The 22,619-nt window shown below is 42.5% G+C and overlaps 2 protein-coding genes and 1 long non-coding RNA gene across 4 annotated transcripts in view; 2 read left to right on the top strand and 1 right to left on the bottom strand.

Annotated features, from left to right (window-relative positions):
* Positions 1 to 2,759: 2,759 nt before the first annotated feature.
* Ier3ip1 (immediate early response 3 interacting protein 1) lies at positions 2,760 to 13,672 on the top strand. The gene is made up of 3 exons (XM_034518155.2): positions 2,760 to 2,955; positions 12,384 to 12,485; positions 13,472 to 13,672. Exons 1-3 carry the CDS (start codon positions 2,865 to 2,867, stop codon positions 13,525 to 13,527), a joined length of 249 nt encoding a protein of 82 aa, XP_034374046.1. The 5' UTR covers positions 2,760 to 2,864; the 3' UTR covers positions 13,528 to 13,672.
* A 2,186-nt stretch (positions 13,673 to 15,858) lies between these two features.
* Positions 15,859 to 17,646, bottom strand: LOC143434264 (uncharacterized). Its single transcript, XR_013103608.1, has 2 exons — positions 17,507 to 17,646; positions 15,859 to 16,313 (listed from the first exon to the last, which is right to left on the bottom strand). It is a non-coding gene; the product is annotated as an uncharacterized LOC143434264 (long non-coding RNA).
* Positions 17,561 to 22,619, top strand: part of Hdhd2 (haloacid dehalogenase like hydrolase domain containing 2) — a 31,702-nt gene continuing 26,643 nt past the window's right edge. For both annotated transcript variants that reach the window (XM_034518154.2, XM_076912437.1), the window contains exon 1: positions 17,561 to 17,666. The gene's annotated coding sequence lies outside the window, so the exon portion shown is untranslated. The remainder of the gene's footprint in view (positions 17,667 to 22,619) is intronic.

Below are 22,619 nucleotides of genomic sequence, written 5' to 3'. Positions count from 1 at the left end.
AATAGGGCCGGACTTTCGATCTCAGTAAGGGGAGGGGAAGAGAGAGGGAGGAAGAGAAGCTTTACCAAGAGGAGAAGGTCCAAGAGACTGCACAGGAACACACCTGGAGCAGAGCAGCCAGATCAACACTAAAATGCAAGTATCTTGGCGATTTTTTGGCTGAGAGGTAGCCACATTATTTTACAGAATTAGAATAGATTAATAATTATTCAGATATTGTACTGTAAAGCTTGATTAAATAAATCTAATAGCCACAGCCTTCTTTATTTGAGAGCTAGCTGGGATAAAGAAAAAATCACTTATAAAAATCACATATAACAGTCAAGTTTGAACCTCATAACTTCCTTCTTCTACAAAAACCTCCATTTATCCTTTATCCAAATTCATTTATTCATTATTCAAACCAAATATGAAGATTATTCTAGACATACATAGCCTATTTTTAAAAGATTCATTTATTTTTATTTTGTGGGTATGGGTAGTTTTGCCTGGATGTATATTGATGCAATTCATATGTGCAATTCCAGAACAGGCCAGAAGAGGGTGTTGGATCCCTTGGAACCGGCATTATAGATGCTAGTGGCCTCGGGAGTGATCTGAACCAAACCCAGTCCTCTGCAAGTGTTCTTAACCAACTGAGCCATCTCTCCAGCCCTATCCCATATATACTTTTAACTACTGCTTTCCCTTGCAGGAAGGAACAAAGTGGTTATTGAAGACCTCAATTCTTAGATTCTTGTTAAACAAATAAAAACAGACTCCAAATTAGTAGTTATAAAGAAAGTCTATGATAAAGTATTGTATGAAAACAAACTGTTATCTCTTAGCCCAGAGAGAATAAACAAAGCACCTTAAAGAAAATGATGAAAAATTATCACTGTCTGACCTTGTAAAAACAAAGTCCCACCTCCAGCAAAAAAACCTGATAAGGTGATTACAGGAATACATAAAACCTTCTCAAACATCCTTCAGAAATTCAGCACCAAACCACATCAAGTTTTACAACAATCAACCTTCAAAAGTGCATGCTAACACATGTCTTTACCTACTGTTGTTGTTTGAAAGATATTTGTTTGTTTGTTTGTTTTATATGGTTTTGTTTTGTTTGAGACAGGGTTTTTCTGTGTATCCTAGGAAGTCCTGGAACTCCCTGTGTAGACCAGGCTGACCTCAGACTCAAAGATCCACCTCTCCCTCCGCCTCTGCCTCCGCCTCCCTTGTGCTATGATTAAAGGCATGAGTCACCATACCCAGGTACTTTGAGAGATTTTTTTAAAACTGTAACAATTTGGGCTGGCATAGTGGCCCAAGCCTTTAATGCCAGCACTAAGGAGGCAGAAGCAGGTAGATCTTTGTGTGTTCTAGACCAGCCTGGTCTACAGAGAATGTCAGGCCAGCCAGCACTAGACAGTGAAAACCTCTCTCAAGGTAAGTAAATTAACTATAACCTCTACTTTTTAAATATATATATATATAATAGAATTTGTAGACTTTTAAATTTCTTTGAAAATAGAGCAACAGTTGTCTTAAAAGATATAATCTGCTATTAACTGCTTGGGATACAAGCCTGGATTTTTGAGAAATAATGAATTAAATAATACAACAGTGGAACATGTATACTATCTTATATATGAATGCACTGCTGCATGTACAACTGCATGCCAGAGAGAGCATCAGATCCATTTATAGATGGTCATGAGCCACCATGTGGATGTTTGGAATTGAACTCAGGACCTCTGGAAGAGCAGCCAGTGCTCTTAACTGCTGAGCCATGTCTTCAGCCTCTTTGTAAAAATTTTTCATGTTTGTTTGTTTGTTTGTTTGCTATTTTGGTTTTTCAAGGCAGGGTTTCTCTGTGTAGCTCTGGCTGTCCTGGAACTCACTCAATAGACCAGACTGAACTCAGCTATCTACCTGCCTCTGCTTCCTGAGTGCTGGATGCACCACCACTGCCTGGTCCACTATCTTATATTTTAAGCTACTTTTGCTAGATTTTTTGGACCGGAAAGGGCCTCAGTGATGATTACCACCTAACTTTACAAATGTAAGTGACAGAAGCCCAGAGTGATTAACCTGGTTTTTATGATGGTAAGAGAATCGGTTAGTGTATGGCTGCATGCTCCAGCTTCCGTTCCATCCACTCATAGTCTGCAATCACTTCCTGTTTCTGTTGGTTTCCTGTTCCTACAACAAAGCACTGGGCGAACTTGTCGAGAGAGCTGGGTCATCATCTTCCTAGGGCTTCAGCCATCACTGCGAGAAACGTTAATGTATTCCCATGCGGCCATGGGTGAAAGAACTGGATAGAGTCTGAGAGAATCAAGGAGAGAATGCTTCTCTATAAATGTTAAGATGTTATCTTGTAAATTTTAAACATTTTGACGGTCTTCACATCTTCAGGGGTAAAATCTGAATACAGACTTTTCACACAGTCTTGGAAACGTGGGGCAGCGGTGTCCAACAGAAGCACAATACAAGCCTCAAGGGTAGTTCGGATCTTACTGCCATAGTAAACAAACCAGCAAAAGTAGGCAGAAAAAAAATTAGAAAAACATTTACTTCAATATGTAAAGAACATTTTTAAATTATACAACACTCTACATGTGATTTCCTCAACCCCTGTCCTTGAAGAATGACTACTGTATTGTGTTCCAGACTCCTGTGGTCCACTCTCCAATGCAGATTCTGAGACTCGGCTGAGACTAAGCGTGGGGCGGGGCTATGCCAATGGGGGCGGGGCTGCTCCGTGAGCGCGTTTCGGACCGGGCGGGCTTCCGTAGCGGGGACGCGGTAGGTGGCGGCGCCACGTCCCGGGCGGTGTCCGGGAAGAAGTAAGTCGGGCCTGGGGACAGTTTGAAGTAACCATGGCCTTCACGCTATACTCCCTGCTGCAGGCGGCTCTGCTGTGCGTGAACGCCATCGCCGTGCTGCACGAGGAGCGCTTCCTCAAGAACAGTGAGTGCCCCGGCGGGGCTCTGGGAACCCGGCGGGCCAGGAGAGGGGCGTCCCAGCGTGGCGAGCTGGGGTGGATGTCGGGGTCTGGGGCCAGTGGCAGAGGGACTCGGACTCTATTGTGCCCGCCTTGAATTTCGCTTAGTCATTTACTTGCATTCTCTTGTTGCCGAGTTACAGAAGGAAAAGCTAGCATGTGAGTTTTGACTTAAATGCTGTGAGTGGACATGGCTTTTTTCAGAGTGCTCATTGTTGGAATGATTGACTGGGAGAATGAATGATGGAGAGCAGTAGAAGTTGGTAGGAGTTGGGTTAATGGGAACAGGAGGTAGCAGGGTCTCCAGCCATCCAAGACGCACGCCCCATTGGGTGCCTACAGTGTACCAAAGACTGGAATCAAAGAATACAAAAACGAAGGCTTGCACACGTTATGGTTTCTGCGACTTGCCAATCAAATCTTCATGCCATTCTGGTCCAATTGCTTCATGCTGTATAGGGCAAAACTGAGACAGGACTGCATGATGAGAGTGATTGGTTGAAGTTTACCAACTGTGTCCCCAAACCCACAAGGAAGAATGATGCGTTTTATTTATTACTTAGGAAGAGATGAATACAAAAATGTACCAGACCTGTGTAACAGAAGCTGGTTACACCAATCATCTGCCTTTAAAATGGAGTTTAATTTAAGATGAGTAACAGATATGCTAAATATTAGAAAGATGTGGCGCTATATAAAGGAAAATGAGAATCCGTAAAGACCTGGAGGAAGTGAGTCTGACCTGAAGTCTGATAATGTGAATAAATATTAACTAGGTGAAGAAAAGGATTGGGAAAAGTCTGGAGGCCGAAGCCTTGTGCAATGTCACCCTGGCATGAAAACCAAGGCAGGTGAAATAGTTGTGAACAAGGACCTAGCCAGATTTATGTAACTGAGCCCCTGTTCAGGTTCGCTGTGGAGAAGGGAAGGGAAAGGAGAGGAGTGGGTTTGGAAAGGGCTACCTCAGGGTGGTAGAGGAGTATGACCTTAATGTGTGCAGGATTTGTGTTAGGTGTTTTGTGTGTGTGCCCAGCTTTACAGGTAAGGAGTCTGAAACAGGAAGTGATGGGTAACTTGTAGGATCACATGGGTAGAAGGTAGCACAGCTGAACATACTGACTCCAGAGTCCAGTTCTTTACCTCTGGACTGACTATACAGAAAACTCTTTGTGATCATGTGATGAGTTGAATTGTGTTCTAACTCTGTGGTACCTATGGCTGTTACCTTATTTAGAAACACTATCTTCGAAAGTTTATAATTAAATTGATCTCTACATAACTGGATTAGGTAGTAGGCCTTAGATCTAATCATTGGTGTCCTTACAAGGAGAGAGAGACACAGAGGCACACAGACACACACTTCAGGAAGAAGGGAGTGGGATCTCAGAGGCAGAGGTTGGAGTGGCTGGGCTTCAAGCGAAGGAAGCCGCCAGGAACTCCAGCATCTACCAGACAGATGTTATTGGCAGCGTGGGCAGGATTACCCCTCGGTTGCCAGAAGGAGTAGATTCTGCTTGATTTTGGACTTGGGCTCTAAAACTGTAGGAAAGTGATTTCTATTGTATTAAGCATTAGTTCGTGTTGCTTTAGTCAGGCAGCCCCAAGAGACTAATACAGACCAGAAAACAAGACAACCTGTTGTTAGAGAGGCTTAAAATTATAAGGCCAAACTGAGCTAAAAAGTGAGTTTAAAATTTTGAGCATCTTAGTGAGACCCTGTCTCAGAAAGCCAGAGGGAGGGTGGACATAAGCTCTTGGTAGAGTGTTTGCCTCTGGTGCATAAGCCCCTAGGTTTAGTCCCTGCTGCCCCCAGCCACACACAAAGAGTATGCTGGCCACTGGCGATGAGGGAAAATAGATGAGGCCAAAAACTTTTCCTGGTTTTCTGGCTGAAGCCACTGAGTGAAATACCTTTAGGTGTTAGGAAAAGCTTGGAGGAAAATCAGATCGTGGTGTTAGAAAGTAAAACGATCATGGAATAAGCCTGGGCATGCCCTCTTTAAGATTTCTGTGGGATGTGCAAATAGATACAGAATAGTTGTTAGTTGTTTTAAGTACGGATAGTAAATGAAGCTGTGTGAGAAGATAAAATTACTAGAAAAAGGGGCTGGAGACTTGACTTAGTGGTTAAGAGCACTTGTTACTCCAGCAGAGCAGTTAGCTTTGGTTCCCAGCACCCACATGATGGTTCACAGCTACCTGTAACTCCAGTTCCAGGGATTCTGGCATCCCTTCAGAGATCTGCAGGCACTGCACACAGGTACAGAGAGGCAAATAGAGTGTAGCAGAAGGGAGCACACAGAACTGACTCCCGGGACCGCAGAGCTCCTCTGGCATGTAATGTTAAGTGGAGGTAGAACAGCTGGCCGGAAAACATACTGGACCAATCAGAAGACCTAGACAGTGGAGGTTCATTAAAATGACAGTTTTCAGCTGGGCAGGAGTGGCACGTGCTTTTAGTCCCAGCACAGAATACAAAGTATTGGCACCCAGGTTTTGTTGTAGTTTTGTTTCTTGAAGGATGGTCCTGTCAGCGAATGATTGTCAGCTGGAGGTATAGTTCAGTTGGTAGAGACCATGTCTAGGATGCAGAAAGCCCTGGCCTTGATTCCTTACATAAAACTGGTCACAGTGACATGTTCCTACAACCCAGCACTTGGTGAAGGCAGAGGGTCAGAGGTCATCGGCATCTTCAGCTGCGTAGGAGTTGGAGGCTGGCTTTGGAGACCTTGTCTCAGGAACAACAAAAACCAAGCAAGAGAACTCCCTCCCCATCCCAACTAAGAAAGGATTTTCCAAAAAGAAATAATGACTGTATAACAACATACTAATTATACAGAACAGCAGGTTTGAAGGAATGATTGAGTCTTGACCTATCATATCAAACACCCAAGCCAGTTGGAAGAGCACAGAGGGTCTAAGCGAGAATGGGGAAGTGTACCAGGATGGCTGGTGCGAAGTCCAGTCCTCTGAGGGGGAGTGAGGATTATAGGAAAAGACTCAGAGACATACGTTAGAAAGTGGGAGGCCTAGCCAGTCAGTACTGCGGCAGCCCCAAGTTTAATTCTCTTAGGCTTTATATACTGTACAGTATCGTGGGAAACAAAGTCACAAGCCAACAGAGACAATGGCTGATGTACATTCAATATCTCTACCCATCTTGAGGCCTCCGTATTCCCCCTTGTTGCTTCCTCCAAGATTAACAGAACATTCAGCCCCTCGCCTTGAACTTCAAGTGTATCCCCTCTTACCAGTCCATGGTCAACAGGCCAGGAAATCTGCCAGTAGACCCTGGCCTGATTTGACTGCCCAACAGGCAGGCTTTCACAGAAGCAAGCTAAAAGGCCCCGACAGGGAAGCCAGACTTCTGAAAGAACACAAACGTTCCCTTAAAGAGCATACAAAGAGACATTGTATATACTTAGGTGATTATTTTAAAATGTGAAAAAAAAAAAGGGATTGGAGAGATGGCTCAGCAGTTAAGAGCATTGGCTGCTCTTCCAGATGACCCGGGGTTCAATTCTCACCACCTACATGGTGCTCACAAGCACCTGTGGCTCCAGTTCCAAGACATCTGATGCCCTCTTCAAGCCTCTGAAGGCACCAGGCATGCATGTGTTACATGGACATACAGATAAAACATCCATACACATAAAAGTTTTGTTTTGTTTTTAAGGTAGAAAACCTTTTTTTGAACCCAGGGCCTCATACACACGAGGCAGATGCTCTCCCACTGAACCACATCAGGATCTGGAAGCAGTACTCCCAACGGAGAGAGCTCCAGATGGCTCCTGAACTTACCTTCTAGCACAGCAGCTGTGATTAGTGGTGATTCTGTAAGAATCAGACGCTTCTGAGTCCTCTTGAGCACGCACGCATCAAATGGAGGAGCATTTGTTTTTGAGAGAACATATTCAATCTCAGTAAAACAGCAAGCAGTTAAAGGACCTGGCTTGGGTTCCCACCATGGCTCACAGTGCCCTCTTCTGGCTTCTGCATGCATGTGGTACACATAAATCAAGCAGGCATACACACATACTCATACAAATAAAATATTTATAACTTTGTTATGGATATTTATATTAAAAATCCACCAATGTATTAAAACACCATTCATCATGATCTGGATTTACCCAGAATTGCAAGATTGGTTCAACATTCCATCATATTGATGACAGAAATCAATGGCCAATACACTAGACACAGGAAAAGCATTAGTATTCATCAGGCCTGGGGAGATGACTCGGTTGGTAGTGTTTGCTGCAAAAGCAAGAAGATGTGAGTTTAATCACAGCACCATCACTAAGGCCAGGTGTGCCTTGTGCCCAGAATCACACTCTGGCGAGGCAGAGACAGGATGGTGTCTGGGGCGTGCAGCTTAGTCCAGTGTAATCCGAAAAGTACAAGTTCAGTGAGAGAATCTGTCTCAAAAAATAAGGTGGGGCGTGATTTAGGAAGACACCTGATTTTAACCTCTAGCCAATGCATACACATGTACGTGCACACACAAAACAGACATATACGTATCAAACTGGAAATAAGAGGAAATACCTCAGACAGCCATACATCACCTATGAAAATGTCCCAGTTAACATCATACTTATCAGGGAAAGTCTGAATGCTTTCCCTGATTAAGAATAAGACATGGAAGTCCTCTCCTGTTTCTGTTTAACAGTGTGCTGGAGATTCGGGCTATGGAAATTTGATAATAAGCAAGAAATAAAAGAGATCTACGTTGTTTCAAAACTGTTTCCGATAATACATTCTTGTGTATATGGAGGATCCTGAAAACTCTTTAGGAAGCCATGAGGCTAATAACAAGCTTAATATGGTTGTGGGACACAAGAAAACATATAAAAAGCAGTTGCTAGGGTCTGGAGTGATGGCTAACTTGGTAAGCCTCCCATAGAAGCCTGAGAACTTGAATTTGAATCCCTGCCGTCCACATAAATGCTAGGTGAGCATGTAACCCTGGCACTCCAGAGGTGGAGACAATGGATGCCTGAGCAAGCTTGCTAGCTAGTCTGGTCAAACCTGTGAGCTCAGGTTCAGCTAGAGACTTACCTTAATATGTAAGTGGAGAGAAGTCAAGGACAGCAGATGACTGGTCTCCATGCACACAGGTGCACGAACACCCTACACAAACACACATCAGTTTCTTGGACAACAACAGTTGAGAAGCCCTGAGTAGCAGTTAGAGGGAAACTGATAAACATCTCTTTCCCTGGCCCTTCACCTGTCACATTTGTGTTTGCGGAGTATCTGCACAGATTGTTTCCTCTTTACCCAAACTTCTGCCTGTTTTCATTCTGGCAGTGGCAGCTGGGATACAGTAAGCCAAGAGCTTCTGCCAGCTATTTCAGTGCTGATGACTGTCTTCTGGTGACCTCTACTGATGCCTGGGCTTTGCTTGTTTTGTTGAAGAATAGCTTAATGTTAAAAAATGGGTTTTTTCCCCCCTGGGAATTACTCCTTTCATATTAAAAATTTGTATAAGCATCTTTTAAAAACAAACATAATGAAAAAAGATTTCTGAGAGAGGTGGTTGCTGGCCCTCAAGCTTCCGGGGATTCCCCTCTCATTTCTCCACAGGAACACGAGCATTACTAGGTGTGTGTGTGTGTGTGTGTGTGTGTGTGTGTGTGTGTGTGTGTGTATGCTCCTTCAACTGTCTTTATGTGGGCACAGGGATTTGAACTCTGGTCTTTGTGGTTACACAGCAAGTCTTTACCCGGGGAACTTTTTCCCCAGACCCAAAAGCTGTTACAAGATTTGTTCATTTTATAATTCATGTGTAATATAAATAGGGTTATTCAGAAATTTATGATCCTATAATTCCCAGTATCTTCCCTTATCTCAGTATTAACTCAGTCTACTATAATTCAGTTCAATTCCACAGCCAAGAATTCATCTTGTGTTCAATTTTTCCAGATTAACTCAGTCCACTGTAATTCAGTTCAGTTCCACAACCATTTGCTGAGTACTTGAAGGCTGTGGTGTGGGGGAGAGTGGAAACATAAGACAGATGACTGAGTTGGAGTCCCTGTCCTCCAGGAATCTGTATCAAATGGGAAATGCTTGAAACCCCGCTAACCCAGGGGAAGAGTCTCTACAATAGACGGGATTTGAGGAATAAAGAGAAGGAAGGTTTACTGTGACCTGGGCACATTAGGAAAGTCCAGATGTTACAGACCAGCCAGCTCTAACAGCAGATGGTAATTAGCTGTGTCATTGTCCCTTAGTGTTTGCGGGAGCTGGGTTCCAGCTCACATTAACTGCCACGGGTCATGAGGAGAAACAACAAACGAACAGCTTTAGGACTCATGGAATGTGGCCCATCAGTTAGTACAGCCACGATGGATATGCCTTGGACAGGCATGTCCCCAGGACTACACGTCCTGAGGACGGCACGCTGTTGTGGAGTTCTGCTCTGCTTGCTGCCCTCACATCTCTCTTAATCTAAGAACTGTATGAAAACTCGAAGGGGTTTCCAGCCCTACTCTGGACAGTATCTCTGGCACTCACAATAATAGTGCTTGATCTCTTTCAGGTATTGCTGGTGGGGCAGATGAATGATTCTATCACCACACTAGGAAAGAACTTAGAGATGTAGATAGATGGTCAGCAATGACCACCACCCTTAGAAAACATTTGGAAAAAGAAAAATTGTTAGTGAAACTAGCTTGAGCTGGTTTTGCTACTGACTCTGATGTAGAAAATATTAGTGAACACTTTGAAGTTCAGAAAGGCTCTGTTATTGGTTAAGCCAGGGTCAGGGAACAAGAACAGTGGCAGCACTGGCTGACGTGACTCTCACTGAGGCTGGACTGGGGATGATTGATTTCTTATACCCATGTTTGCCCTCAGCTTCCTACATGATTTAAGAAGAATTGCTGATGAGTCCATATATGCATTGTGAGGTATAAAGTAGATATGACTGATCTTTATAGGAAAGTTCAGATTGCTGATTCTCATAAGCTTACATTTAAAGATAAATACTTAATATAATTAATCCCTTCTTTGTAACTGCAAATTGCTGCCTACCAGTAAAAAAAAAAAAAAAAAAAAAAAAAAAAAAAAAAAAAAAAAAAAAAAAAAAAAAAAAAAAACTGGCTGAGAAAACTCCCTTGCTTGCTTATACTTTGTTAATCTATAACAAGTTGCTTCATTACAGATATACATGGGTTCTTGGGAATATTGGTTTTCTTTACCTGTACTATGTAATGTTATTTCTTATAAAGGTATTAGGGACTATACTGGTTTTTTTTTGTTTTTGTTTTTGTTTTTTGTTTTGTTTTTCATAGTCATTCACTAGAAGAAAACTAGAACATAATTACATTGTAGTTTTATACTGCTTGAAAGATTTTGCTGGGATGTATAAGCCATGGGAGAAAGAATAAAGTTGTTAGACCATTGTTCCTTCCATCCATCAACTATATGTATGTATGTATTTATGTATCTATGTAAAGTTTGTGTGAGAATATGTTGGAACTTTGTTCCTCCCACCCTCCAACCATGTATGTATGTATGTGTGTATGTGTGTATGTATATATATGTGTAAAGTTTGTGTGAGAGTGTGTTGGAGCTTTGTTCTATCCATCAAATATGTATTTATGTATATAATGTAAAGCTTGTCTGTGTGTGTGTTGGGCCTTGCTCCATGTACCGTGTGTGTGTGTGTGTGTGTGTGTGTGTGTGTGTGTGTGTGTGTGTGTGTGATGTTTGGAGCCTGCTTGTTGGAACTTTGTTCCATTCACCCACCAGGTATATGTGTATGTGTACATATATGTATATGTACATGTGTGTATGTGAGAAATGCTTGGAGTCCACTTGCTGGAGCTTTGCTCTGTCCATTCTGTGTGTGAATATGTATATGTCTGTCTGTATGCATGTATATGTGTATTTGTATGTATGAAGTTACTGGAGTTTGCCTTTTGCTTCATTTACTTGGTGTGTATGTATGTTTGTGTATGAATTTTCTCTTTCCTTTTCTTTCTCACTGGCCCCAAGGATTTAAAAGAGTTCAGAGTTTTTCACTGGCCAGAGGGAGTGCCAGCCCCAGGAAACCAAGCTTTGCTCCTCAGAGAAAAGTCTACTGAGTAATCTCTAGTCACTGGCTGCTATAGGCAACAGCCCCATCAGTATCTGGACCAACTCCCCGTCGTGGTTCTAAACACTGACTGCCTCAGTTTACCTATCCCATAGATGCCAAAGCTGATTATTGGTAGTTAGCACATTCTAGAATGCCAGTTTAAGGGGTTCGCAGTCCAGTGAACATCATCACCCAATTCTGAAATAGAAAGTCCTAACTCTAAGGGAAAAATGTAAAGGGATTGAAGCAGTGAAATTTAAGAGACATCTAACTTGACTGGCTGTGGTGAACAGCTGTGAAAGACAAAAACCACTAACACCCTTGAAGCTGAAGGGCTAGAAGCAGACCCTCAGCCAGGCTTGGGGTGGTGGGGTGTCAGCTTAAAGTCGGCTCCTTGTGAAGTTGACGTTTAAATTAGTGTCATGCCACAGCATGACACAAATGCAGGCAGCCATTATTTAATCCAGTAAACCCAATCAAAAGCCCGACAAGTGAGTGTTGCTGGGTGCTCGGTTCTTTCATGTATAAAAGAGACTTGTTCTCATTCGTCACAATTAGAGGTTAGCATGCCAGGAATTAATTAAACTCTAGTCATGGGAGAGTGGAAAGAGAACCTGAGGTGGGCACTCTTTAAAAGAAGTGACAGACACTTTAAAGAACCAGCATATACCGGCTAAAAGTGGTTTGTAACAGGAAATGACCAATGGTAGGAGGTAAGGGACTGGTGCAGAGCACAGTCGGAATGCAGAAGAGAAGGGCAGTCAGGGAAAAGCTGTGCTCCAGAGGCCTACCTAAACCACACCTTAACATTGGCACACACAGGCATTTTCATATTGGTACTTTGTTAGGTAATAGAACTTTTAAATTGAATTAATAGTTATTATTACCCTAGCATTATTATTATTATTATTATTATTATTATTATTATTATTATATTATTATTATTATTATTATTATTATTATTATTATTATTTTGGTTCTGCATTGACAAAAGGTTCCTTTGATAATTTTGAAGAAAGAAAAAGTCAGGTTGTGACAGTTGCCATCTTTACTGAATTGAACACTATGGAATCATTTGAACTGTAGATTTTATAAAACCATAGTGGAATGAAGAAAATATGGTTATTGCCACTATCAAAAGAAAAAAAAAAACCATTGAACTCAGTATTTTGACTCTAAGATGTATGACTTTATACTAAATATCTTCTCAGGGCTTAAACTAATTTTTACAAGATGACTAATGAGGGAACAAGTGGAGTGCATAATACATTTAACTCAGCTAACCATCTTTATCTTGCACAGTTGGCTGGGGAACAGACCAGGGGATTGGTGGATTTGGAGAGGAGCCAGGAATTAAATCTCAACTAATGAACCTTATTCGCTCTGTAAGGACCGTGATGAGAGGTAAGAACTTAGAGGGCATTTTAAGTTACAGTTCGTGGTCGGATTTCAGACACAAAGCATGGAGAGTGGGAGCTGTCAGGTTCTCTGTGTAGTGGGAACATGGACTTCTGTAACCTAGATTTACTGCTTCAAAGTTGCTGGCCTCTTTCTTCTGTTGTACCTTGTAGGAAATGCAATGTTACTAGAACACTCCGCGTGTTTCCTGTCAGGGCAGAAAGACAAAATGGTGTCTTTACTGCTTAAAAACTGTGGCTTCCACCTCTAATGTAGAATCATGCAGGTTTTCCAAGAGTGAAATGAAGGTTCTATATGTGCCATTGTATTGAAAAACACTTTGGAGCAACTCTTCAATCAAGAAAGAGTTCAGACACCTTGTATTTATTCGTTGGGATAAGAAACTTTTCATGTCTTAATCATAACTTAGGATTCATTGTTAATAATTGGATTCTTTGTTGAACCTGCAGAACCTTCTTTGAACTGTATTTCTTCTCAAGTGTGCAGCTGTGCGGATCTGTCTGGTCCTCTGTTCCCAGAGCTGCACCAGAACCATCCAGTAGTGCCCCACACATCCAGACATGCAGTGGGGCAGGGCATGGTGGTCCAGACCTGCAGTCCGAGAACCATCCAGTGCTGCCCCACACATCCAGATGTGCAGTGGGGCGGGGGGGCGGGGGGGCATGCTGGTCCAGACCTGCAGTCCCAGAAACATCCAGTGCTGCCCCACACATCCAGACGTGCAGTGGGGCAGGGCATGGTGGTCCAAACCTGCGGTCCCATCCCGTGGGAGGGGTACAGAGGCATCCCTGGTTCACCACCAAAAGAAAATGTCTCCAGTTTTATGATGGTGTACTTGTCTGTCATTACTATTACTGTATGATTATGACGCATACTGTTAGATACTTCCATGTTCCTTGGAAGCTACTTATTGCTGTTTAATTTTTCTGTTTTTATTTTTTATACTAACAGACATTTTTTTTTCCTTTCAGTGCCATTGATAATAGTAAACTCAATTACTATTGTATTGCTTTTGTTATTTGGCTGAACATCATTGGGAAATCAGAGACTCAGAAGAAGAAAAGCCCAGAAGTTACTGTTTCTGTTGTGACTGGAATATTCGTGTTTCACCAGGCTCATCTTGCAGTTGACAAAAAATGTAAAGTTGACAATAAAAGCAGAGTTTTCATTTATCTGATTTTTTTTTAATTGTAGTTGTACCTGTAGATCAGATCTTCAGAGGCTGAAACACTCCAGGATTGGAGCATACTTGTTTTGGCTAAAATAGGTAAAGGCTATGAAAGGGCATAGGACTGCTGCCTGTGCCATTCCACACAGCTCTCTCACAACTCAGGGATGGATTTTCTCCAAAGCTTTGGAATACCTAACCATTTAGATACGACCTGAGTGTTAACTTCCTATATAAACTTAAGAGTTTTTTAAAGTAACAGTTATATCTAACTGACAAATTGGTCTTTGGGTAATTTATTTTGAACTCTTTGGTTAACTAGTCTACATCATTTCTGCTATAAAGAAATTTATAGGTAACTATACAGGGCAATACCCTGATTTCAGAGAGAACTCTAATTCTGGAAACCAGTTATCTGTTGTTTTAAGTTCTTTTTACGCCATTGTTTATTAACTGACCTGAACAGCGAGACCAGACCATTTACCATATTTTCCTTGGTAGGAAGTATCCCCTGTCTTACAAGGATTTGTTTTATGAAATCAGTGTAACTGTTAGTTGGCAAAATCAGCCCATATAGTCACAACCTAACCTGCTCTAGTTTATTGTGAAGCGTTTGTCTCTCCCAGGCATCTCTTGGTGGAGTAGCATGCTGTAGGTGTGATTCTTAGTTTCTCATTCTGCCTGTCAGTAGATCATTAATGCCAGGTAGCTTTTGTCTGTCTTATGTCTTTGTTAATGTCTTAGGCCAACTCTGTGGGGTTCTTTGCTCATCCCATAATACTGTTGTTCAGTTTTATATAGGTAGATTTAAACCATGCAAATATTGTGTGAAATGTTTCAGTTACAGTAATTTAAAGGGGTGGGATGGCATCTTTTTGTATAGAAAACTTTTATAAATAAAATTGACTTTCCACTTTAAATTCTGATTTATGCTTTTGTATAGACCTGGCATTATGAATTTGTTGATCTCTGTTTTGTTCTTTACTATAAAATTGCTGAGTAGAAATGTAATGAATGTTAATATTCATAATCTTTGGTTCTTCATTAAATTAACTGAATTGTTGACATAAATCAAGAGGATCCTTGAATAACTTTTAAGTTACTTCTAACTGGAACAGGTATTGGAGATCTCCTGATAATGTCTCAATTGGAGAAAGTGGATCTTTCATTTGGACTTACGAGCTGTCAGCTGGACCAAGAAAATGTCCTCAAATCCTTGGCCCCTGTGAGGAACTTGGTTCTAGGATGTTCCTCGGGCCTCAGAACTAACAGACTAGTCTTGGTGACTCACACCTCATTTAATTTTCTTAAATTGTCGAAGATGATTATATCCAAGTTTGAGCCTCAAATCAAATCTTTAAAATGCAGTCAATTCAGGGTATTCCTGTTTCTACAGACTGGGTCATACAGTATATTTTGTTCCTACCTCATTGCCCATGTAAGAAATAAAAACACCTTTCTGTTAATTTAATTTGGAATAGTGTTCAAGTCTGAAACTTATTGTATGAGGCTTGTTAACAAAATGCCTGATACAAACTGTTTGATCTAGACCTGCCTTAGGTTGCACCTTCAGACTGTAGGGTATTCGGCAGTAATGGGGTGTAGTAGTATTAGGGTTCTCTACAGGAACTAAACTGATAGGATGAACACACACACATGTATATGATTTATTAGAGTGGTTTACAATGGCTGTCTACCAATGAACAGTCCAAGAGTCCAGTAGTTGTTCAGTCCACAAGGGTGGATAGCCAGTCTTCAGTATATGCTAGAATACAGAAGAAATGGGCTCTGATGCCAGTGAAGGAATGGAATTGCTAGCAGGGCGAGGGCAAGCATGTAGAGAGTACAAGCTTTCTTCTTCCATGTCCTTTCTATAGCAGAAGGTATGGCCCAGATTAAAGGTAGGTCTTCCCACTTCGAATGATTTAATTGGGAAAACAATTCCGTCATTATGGTCTTCAGTTCTAGGACAGCCAGGAGTGCACACAGAAACCCTGTCTCAAAAAAAAGGGGGGGGGGGGTGGAGAGGGCAATAAAAAGAAATTCCTCATAGGTGTCCCCAAGTGAGGGTTTTAGTTAGTTCCAGTTATAGTCAACTTGACAACCAAGAATAGCTATCAGAGATATCATCTAAAGACACAGGTCCTAGTCACTGTTTTACTGCTGTGACGAGACCATGACCAAGACAACTCATTTTTAAAAAAGCATTTAATTGGGTGCTTGCTTACAGTTTCAGAGGATCAGACTTAACCATCATGATTATGGTAGCACATAATGGTGCCACACTTGGTGCTGGAGCAGTATGTGAGAGTTTTACATCCTGATCTCCAGATGACAAAAGACAAAACAGGGCCAGGCAGCTTTTGGAACCTCAGAACCCATCCAGCAGTGATACACTTCCCCCAACAAGGACACAACTAACCCCTTCCAAACAGTTCACCAACTGATAACTAAGCATGCAAACGTGAGCTTGTTGTATTGTCATTCAAGCCACTACAGTCTCTGTGGAGTGTCCTGGATGACGAATGCAGGCATAGAGAAGTCAGGGTGGCTGTTTCAGTCTTTTTGCTCAAAGCAGCAGGGCCACAAGGTTGAATGTGCCAGCAGCCTGTTCTACAGTGTCTTCTCTGATTGTAGAGCAATGCCTACAGTAAAAACGTTAATACACAAAGTGATCTTAACAGATCTGAAAAGTGCGTTAACACCACCTATCTGCCCTATGCCTCAAGGAGAGGTGGGTCTGGTCTCCCTCTTCTGTCTCAGTAACACTGCAGACTGCAACGCTGGGTAGAGACTGTTAGATGGTACTCTAATAGCTATGGTTTCTTGGTCAGAGTCAGCAGCGATCTCACACAAGAGGTTCCAAGCATGTAAACTATTCTGTCCTGTCACACTGCTCCAGAAAGTTAACTCATTTTCAAGTGTACTCTCACTGCTGTGACAAAAATAACTTAAAATGGATTAATTTTGGCTTATGGTTTAAGGATATGGTCCATCATAGTGGGGGAAAAGCATGGCAGCAGAAACATGAGGCTGCTGATCATATTCATCCACAAGAAGCAGAGATGAATATCGACACTCATCTGGCTTCTCCCGAACCCCTTTGTCAGCCTAGGACCTTGGTCCATACGATGGTACATTAAGCCCACATTAAGGATGGGTCCTTCCCTAGGGCAAATTCTGGAAGCACCTCCACAAGCATATCCAAAGGTGTGTCATTAGGTGATTTCAAACATAGTCAAGTTGACAATGAAAATTAACCCTCGCTGGGCAGTGGTGGCGCACACCTTTAATCCCAGCACTTGGGAGGCAAAGGCAGGCGGATTTCTGAGTTCGAGGCCAGCCTGGTCTACAGAGTGAGTTCCAGGACAGACAAGGCTATACAGAGAAACCCTGTCTCGAAAAAAAAAAAGAAAGAAAGAAAGAACGAAAGAAAATTAACCCTCACACACAGTGTACATATAAGGAAGCCTATGCCTACACGAAATGTATTTCGATCAAAAGCAGACAAGCAGTGACTATTAACGTGCAGAAAAGGATGGTAAGGAAGGAAGGCTGAGGCAAGTAGACCAAGATCTTCCCCATCTAAACACGGGTAAGGCCCGTGGGAGCAATCATGGGAAAAAAAAAAAAAAAAAGTCTAGGAAAGCTGTTGGGACGATGTTGTTGCCTGAAGTTAAAAGGACCCAGATGTAAATGCCAACGCTGTTTAAGTAACAAAATTGGGGCATAGGGTGTTAAAGGACTATGAAGGCCTCTGAAAATGACAAGAAATAGGGAAGCGAAGGAGGGAGGAGGCAACGTTTGAGCAATGGTGCTACGGTATGCGGTTCTATACTGATCCAAGGCAGAAGCATCCACATCTCCTGTGGCCCATCGGAAACCCGGGACTGCGCTGGGACGCTGGGCGGGACTTCCGGCGCGTCAGGACTGCATCCGGGTCGGGAGGTGTGCTCGGAGGCGCGCGGGCCTTTCCAGAGGACAGCGGGGCTGCGAGGGTGAGGATCCGCTCGCGCAACCAAGAGGCGGAGGGCTTGGGAATGGCGGCCGCGCTCCTGCCGGAGGCGGCATCTGCTGTGGAGCGGGTTGGGGAAAGGCCTGCACTTGCCTAGAGAATCGCGCTTCACCCGCCTGGCCTCCCCGCGTCCTTGTGGCGCCCGGCCCTCTGCGGCTTGCGCACGCGCAGAACTGTTCTCCCGGGGTCTGGGCTCAGTTTCCCCGGGCGGGTGATTACTCTGGTCATCATGTCTACCGTCTGGCCCTGTATAATGTGGACGCCAGCCTCCCCAGACACTGGAACTCGAGTTAGGGCAGAATGCGGAAGCCATCCTCGAGAGGTGGAAGCCATTGCAGTCTAGTTTTAAGTCTTCCCAGCCCAGAGCTAAGTGGATGAGTTTAGTTGATTTAAGTGGACGCTCTCTTTAGCGCGTCCACAGAGGAAAAAGCAATGGCTCTTCCACTTACAGAGCTCTGCAGTTTAGTGGGAGAGGCAAGCAGTGGGACAGGGTGGGAGTCTTTACACTGGGGATGCTCAGACGCTGAGAGAAAGTTGAAGTTAACCAGAAGTGATACCTGAGACTGAGCACTGAAGGAGGTGGAGGAGGATGGGGAGGGATAGGGGCAGTTTCACACAGCACCCCTGAGGGAAGCAGAAGTCTTCAAAGACTGAGCGAGCTGGTGTGGGAGTGAAGTTAAACCAGTTGAAGAGGTGGAGGACACCACATTGTATACCACTGTTCATTGTTCGTACTTAACTTTGAGGGTTTCAAAGAAAAGACAACTTTCAAGTAAAGACTGAACTGCCCCCAGTGATTTTTGGCTGGGAGGGCACCTGTACTTCTGAGTATTTGGGTCAGTTCTGCTTGGTCTAAAAGTCAATCCATGGTTTTTCTTGGTTTGGTTGGTTGGTTGGTTGGTTGGTTTGGTTGGTAGGTTGGTTGGTTTGGTTGGTTGGTTGGTTGGTTGGTTTGGTTGGTTTGGTTGGTTGGTTTGGTTGGTTTGTGCCCCTCCCTCATCCTGCCTCAGAGATTGAGCTGTTTATAACTCTTCCAAGAGAAATTAGTGTGTAATTTGTTCAAACTAGGGGTAATGGTCAATGTTGGTTCCAGATTAGAACATTACCGTGGACTCCCTTTGAAGTCCTTATTATTTCTTTCCATGTTAATACTCATTTACTGTTGGGGTCCAAGAATTGCCTCACAAACCACAAGAACACTGATCTCAGTCAGACAGGGATCGTTTATCAAGCATACACCCCAGGACTGGCCAACTGCAGACATGGTCCAGAATCTGGAACTGAGTGAGGATTCTACAGGGTTTTTAAGCCTAAAATCCACAAACATTTGTGCAAGTTAATTCCACCAATCAAGATTTAGGGATTGGGGATTTCCTTAGGAACATGTCTTTGTTGTACCTTTATCCTGTTCCCATTGGCTGGGGTATCCAACTGTGGCAGGGGACTTACCTTATCTAATATTCATCTCTTAACTTTTAAACCAGGATGTCAGTTATCCACATACGTGTCTCTTTCTGCCACGTAGAATGTCAGTTCCCAGGGAGGTCTTGGGAACTTAAACTTTACTAAACCACTACTCAAAATGGAAATCTTATTCTAAATAGTTTCTTATATACCATAAAAGCTTATACATAGGTGCAGGAAGTGCTGTTGGGTGGTTTGTTCAGGTTCAAGGTTAGTTATTGTGGGTAACTATACAAAATAGTTCTACTGACTTCTATCATGATTGGTTTCCAAGAATATGACAATATGTAGTTAATCTTGGCATTACAAAGTTTCCTTACAATGGCAGGTTAGACAGGTAACAGTTACCTAGGCCTTAATATTAATATTAAGTAATATTAATATAAGTCTTTCTAAGCCTTAATATTTTATCTAGGTTCTAATTTAGCCCTTCATGTCTCCATACATCCAATCAACCACAGATCAGAACTACTCCAAAAAAGCCAGATGCAGTGGTAGGCACCAGCAATTCCATCACTCAGGAGACAGATTCACGAGTAAAAATGCCAGAAAGGAAGGAAAAGGGGAGAGAGGGAACGAGGGTAAGAAATATTCTAAAGGAGAAATAAAAGTTTGTTTATGCTAAACAAGATGAAGTTCTTGTCATTATTCCCTAAAGGATTCAGTATGACAACCGTGCACAGGATGTTTTAAGTACTGTATTGTTTTAAGTTCATTTTTTAAAGTACTGTTTCATTGTTTTAAGTACTGTATTGAAAGACGACTCCAGCTGGGCAGTGGTGGTGCACGCCTTTAATCCCAGCACTTGGGAGGCAGAGGCAGGCGGATTTCTGAGTTCGAGGCCAGCCTGTTCTACAGAGTGAGTTCCAGAACAGCCAGGGCTACACAGAAAAACCCTGTCTCGAAAAACCAAAAAAAAAAAAAAAAGAAAGAAAGAAAGAAAGAAAGAAAGATGACTCCAGTCATCTACTAGGAAGGGGATGGCCGTACATAAGTACTGTACTGCTTTAGAAAAAGGACTTTGGAGCTTTGGCACCTCTAGGGGCTCTTAGGACCAAGTCCGTGGATACCGGGTTTTCCTTTTGTCAAATACTGGTTTATGGTTCAGCTAACAGGAATTGTAAAGAGAATAGGGAACCTGACAGATCTGACCAAGGCTTCATAGGGCTGTCTGACGAAGTGAGATTTAAAGTTTGACTGGAACATCTAACTTCTGTCTCCTTTCCTCTCACATGTGTGAAGCTCCAAAAAAGTAAGGTATGTTCTATGGCAGTGATTTTTTTTTAATGTAGGCTTTTAAATTAACGTTACACCTTCGGGTGCTTCTGGAGGGATTAACAGCAGTAGTTTTATGATTATTCCCTGGCACTAGCTGGACAGTTATTTAACAGTACTGTTCTTTCTGATGATGTTTTTCTAGTCTTCTGTTCCTTTTAGTTATGGGACAAAGTTTTGCTAAATAGATCACGTAGACCATGATGTTGATATGCAGCCCAGACTGGCCTCTTACTGCGATCCTGCTGCAGCCTCCCAGGCATACACAACACATCTTCATCTTAAAGGTCACAAAGGATCACCATAGAATATCAAGAACACTCATAAAAGGAAGGATTTTTCATGTGAGACTTGATTGACTGCAGCTTTCTTTTTAATTATGTGCATGTATGGCTGAGTGTATCTGTGTGCAGGCAGGAGCCAAGAAGGTCAGAAGAAAATGTCACCCCCTTGGAACTGGAGTTACTTAGAACAGGCAGTTACTGCCCTGTGGATGTTGGGAACTGAACCCTGTTCTGTGCAAGAACAGTCTTTACTGAGCCATCTCTACAGCTCTTAATATCTTTTTATTTGTTGGTCTCTGCACTCTTTCCCAGTAGATATTTGGCAAAGACAAGCAGAATGCATTTTTCCCTTTTTTAGGGTTGGTGGGATGGGGCTATGGTTGTCATGTAGCCCAGGCTGGCCTCAAATTCAATAGCTAACTGAGGATGCTGTTGAACTATGGAGCTAGTATAATAGGCCTGGGCTGCCACACCCAGCATTTTTCCCAACAAATTCTTGTTCAGAGTTTTATGCTGAGTTTATAAAATGACCATGATTGCAACTTGACAATATTTTATAAGGGTAGGCTGACTGTACACCTTCAGACCCAGCAAGACCCCACAGACGTGCTTATAGGTGTCCACAAGGAAACATGCAAATTTGTGGATAGGTGTGCTTTGTGGTGTAATAAAATTGTAAAACTACAATTATTTATGCTTATGAGAACATAATTATAGTGCATTTATATAATAGAATACAGTAGTAAAAATGAATGTCTAGACCTACCTATAGTAACCTACATACATCTATTATAATAGGGAAATTGCTAAGTGTACACACTGATAGGCATTTTCTCTTCCTCAGTGACACAGATATAGGCCAGATTAGACCAGATTAAAGATAAAGGCAGGTTTGTTAGGAGGCAGCTCTAGGGTGGTTTCACTGATTTCATAGGTAGAGGCCAATGCAGTCACGCATCCAGACTAAAGCAAGGGGTTTTATAGAGCTTAGGCGAAGAGTGATGGCATGCCAACTAGGACCTGGAATGATGTTCATACATGGTCAAGAACTGAGCCCCTGAGTGGACACTCTTGGGTGGGTTAACAAAAACACAGTGATGAGGAGTGATGACTTGTTAGCCCTGAGTTTTCTCAAAACAGACGGGAGTTTTCTCTGCAGACAAGGTTAGGGGCTGGAGAATTTTCTAGCTTATGCAAGGGATGAGCCAGGGTTCCAGCCTAACATCCTGACCTCTTTGGGTATAGGGGTGCCAATTCAGATCTCGCTACTTCTGAAGAGGGGCAGCATGGGGTGAGAGCATGGGAGTAGGTGGGATCCTGGTCATCAGGAGGTATGGGTGTAGGAGCATTTGGTTGACTGTTACTGGGAAATTGTACTCCTGGAGGAAGAGGAGAGGGCAAGATGCTAGGAGAAAGCCCTAAGAACAGCTAGCCATGTGGAGAGTTAAGACTGTTAAAAAGCATGAAATGGAGATGTGGCCTGGTTGTAGTGGTGGAGTGACTTGATCTGGGTCTCCACCATGCCAGACTCACTTTTCTCCCTGAACAGGTGTCACACTTATCAGTCATGAAGAGGTTAAGGGCCCTCTAGTTTTATAAGGCCATTGAAACTTATGAGAATCTTACTAAGATTTAAAAAAAGAAGAAGAAATACATTTTAAACATGCCAGCATTATCATTGTTTGTAATCTGTACTGAAACCCATATTATGGAAAAGGCAATAGAGTCATATCTTTGTATCATAGTAGAGGTTTGGAAAACAATTAAAATCTGATTAATATTAAAGCCCTGAACTTTGAGGTCTTAATACAACAGTGACATAGCAAGGGAAGAATCTGAAGCATTTTTCATTTCTCATATATACTTTATATTGCTTTCCTGTCACCAACTAAGTTTTTTTTTCATATCCTCCA

The sequence above is a fragment of the Arvicanthis niloticus genome, chromosome 14, assembly GCF_011762505.2.
Source record: "Arvicanthis niloticus isolate mArvNil1 chromosome 14, mArvNil1.pat.X, whole genome shotgun sequence".
Lineage (NCBI taxonomy): Eukaryota > Metazoa > Chordata > Mammalia > Rodentia > Muridae > Arvicanthis > Arvicanthis niloticus.
Note: the sequence above shows the minus strand (reverse complement) of the source record. Positions and strands in the feature narration are given on the sequence as shown.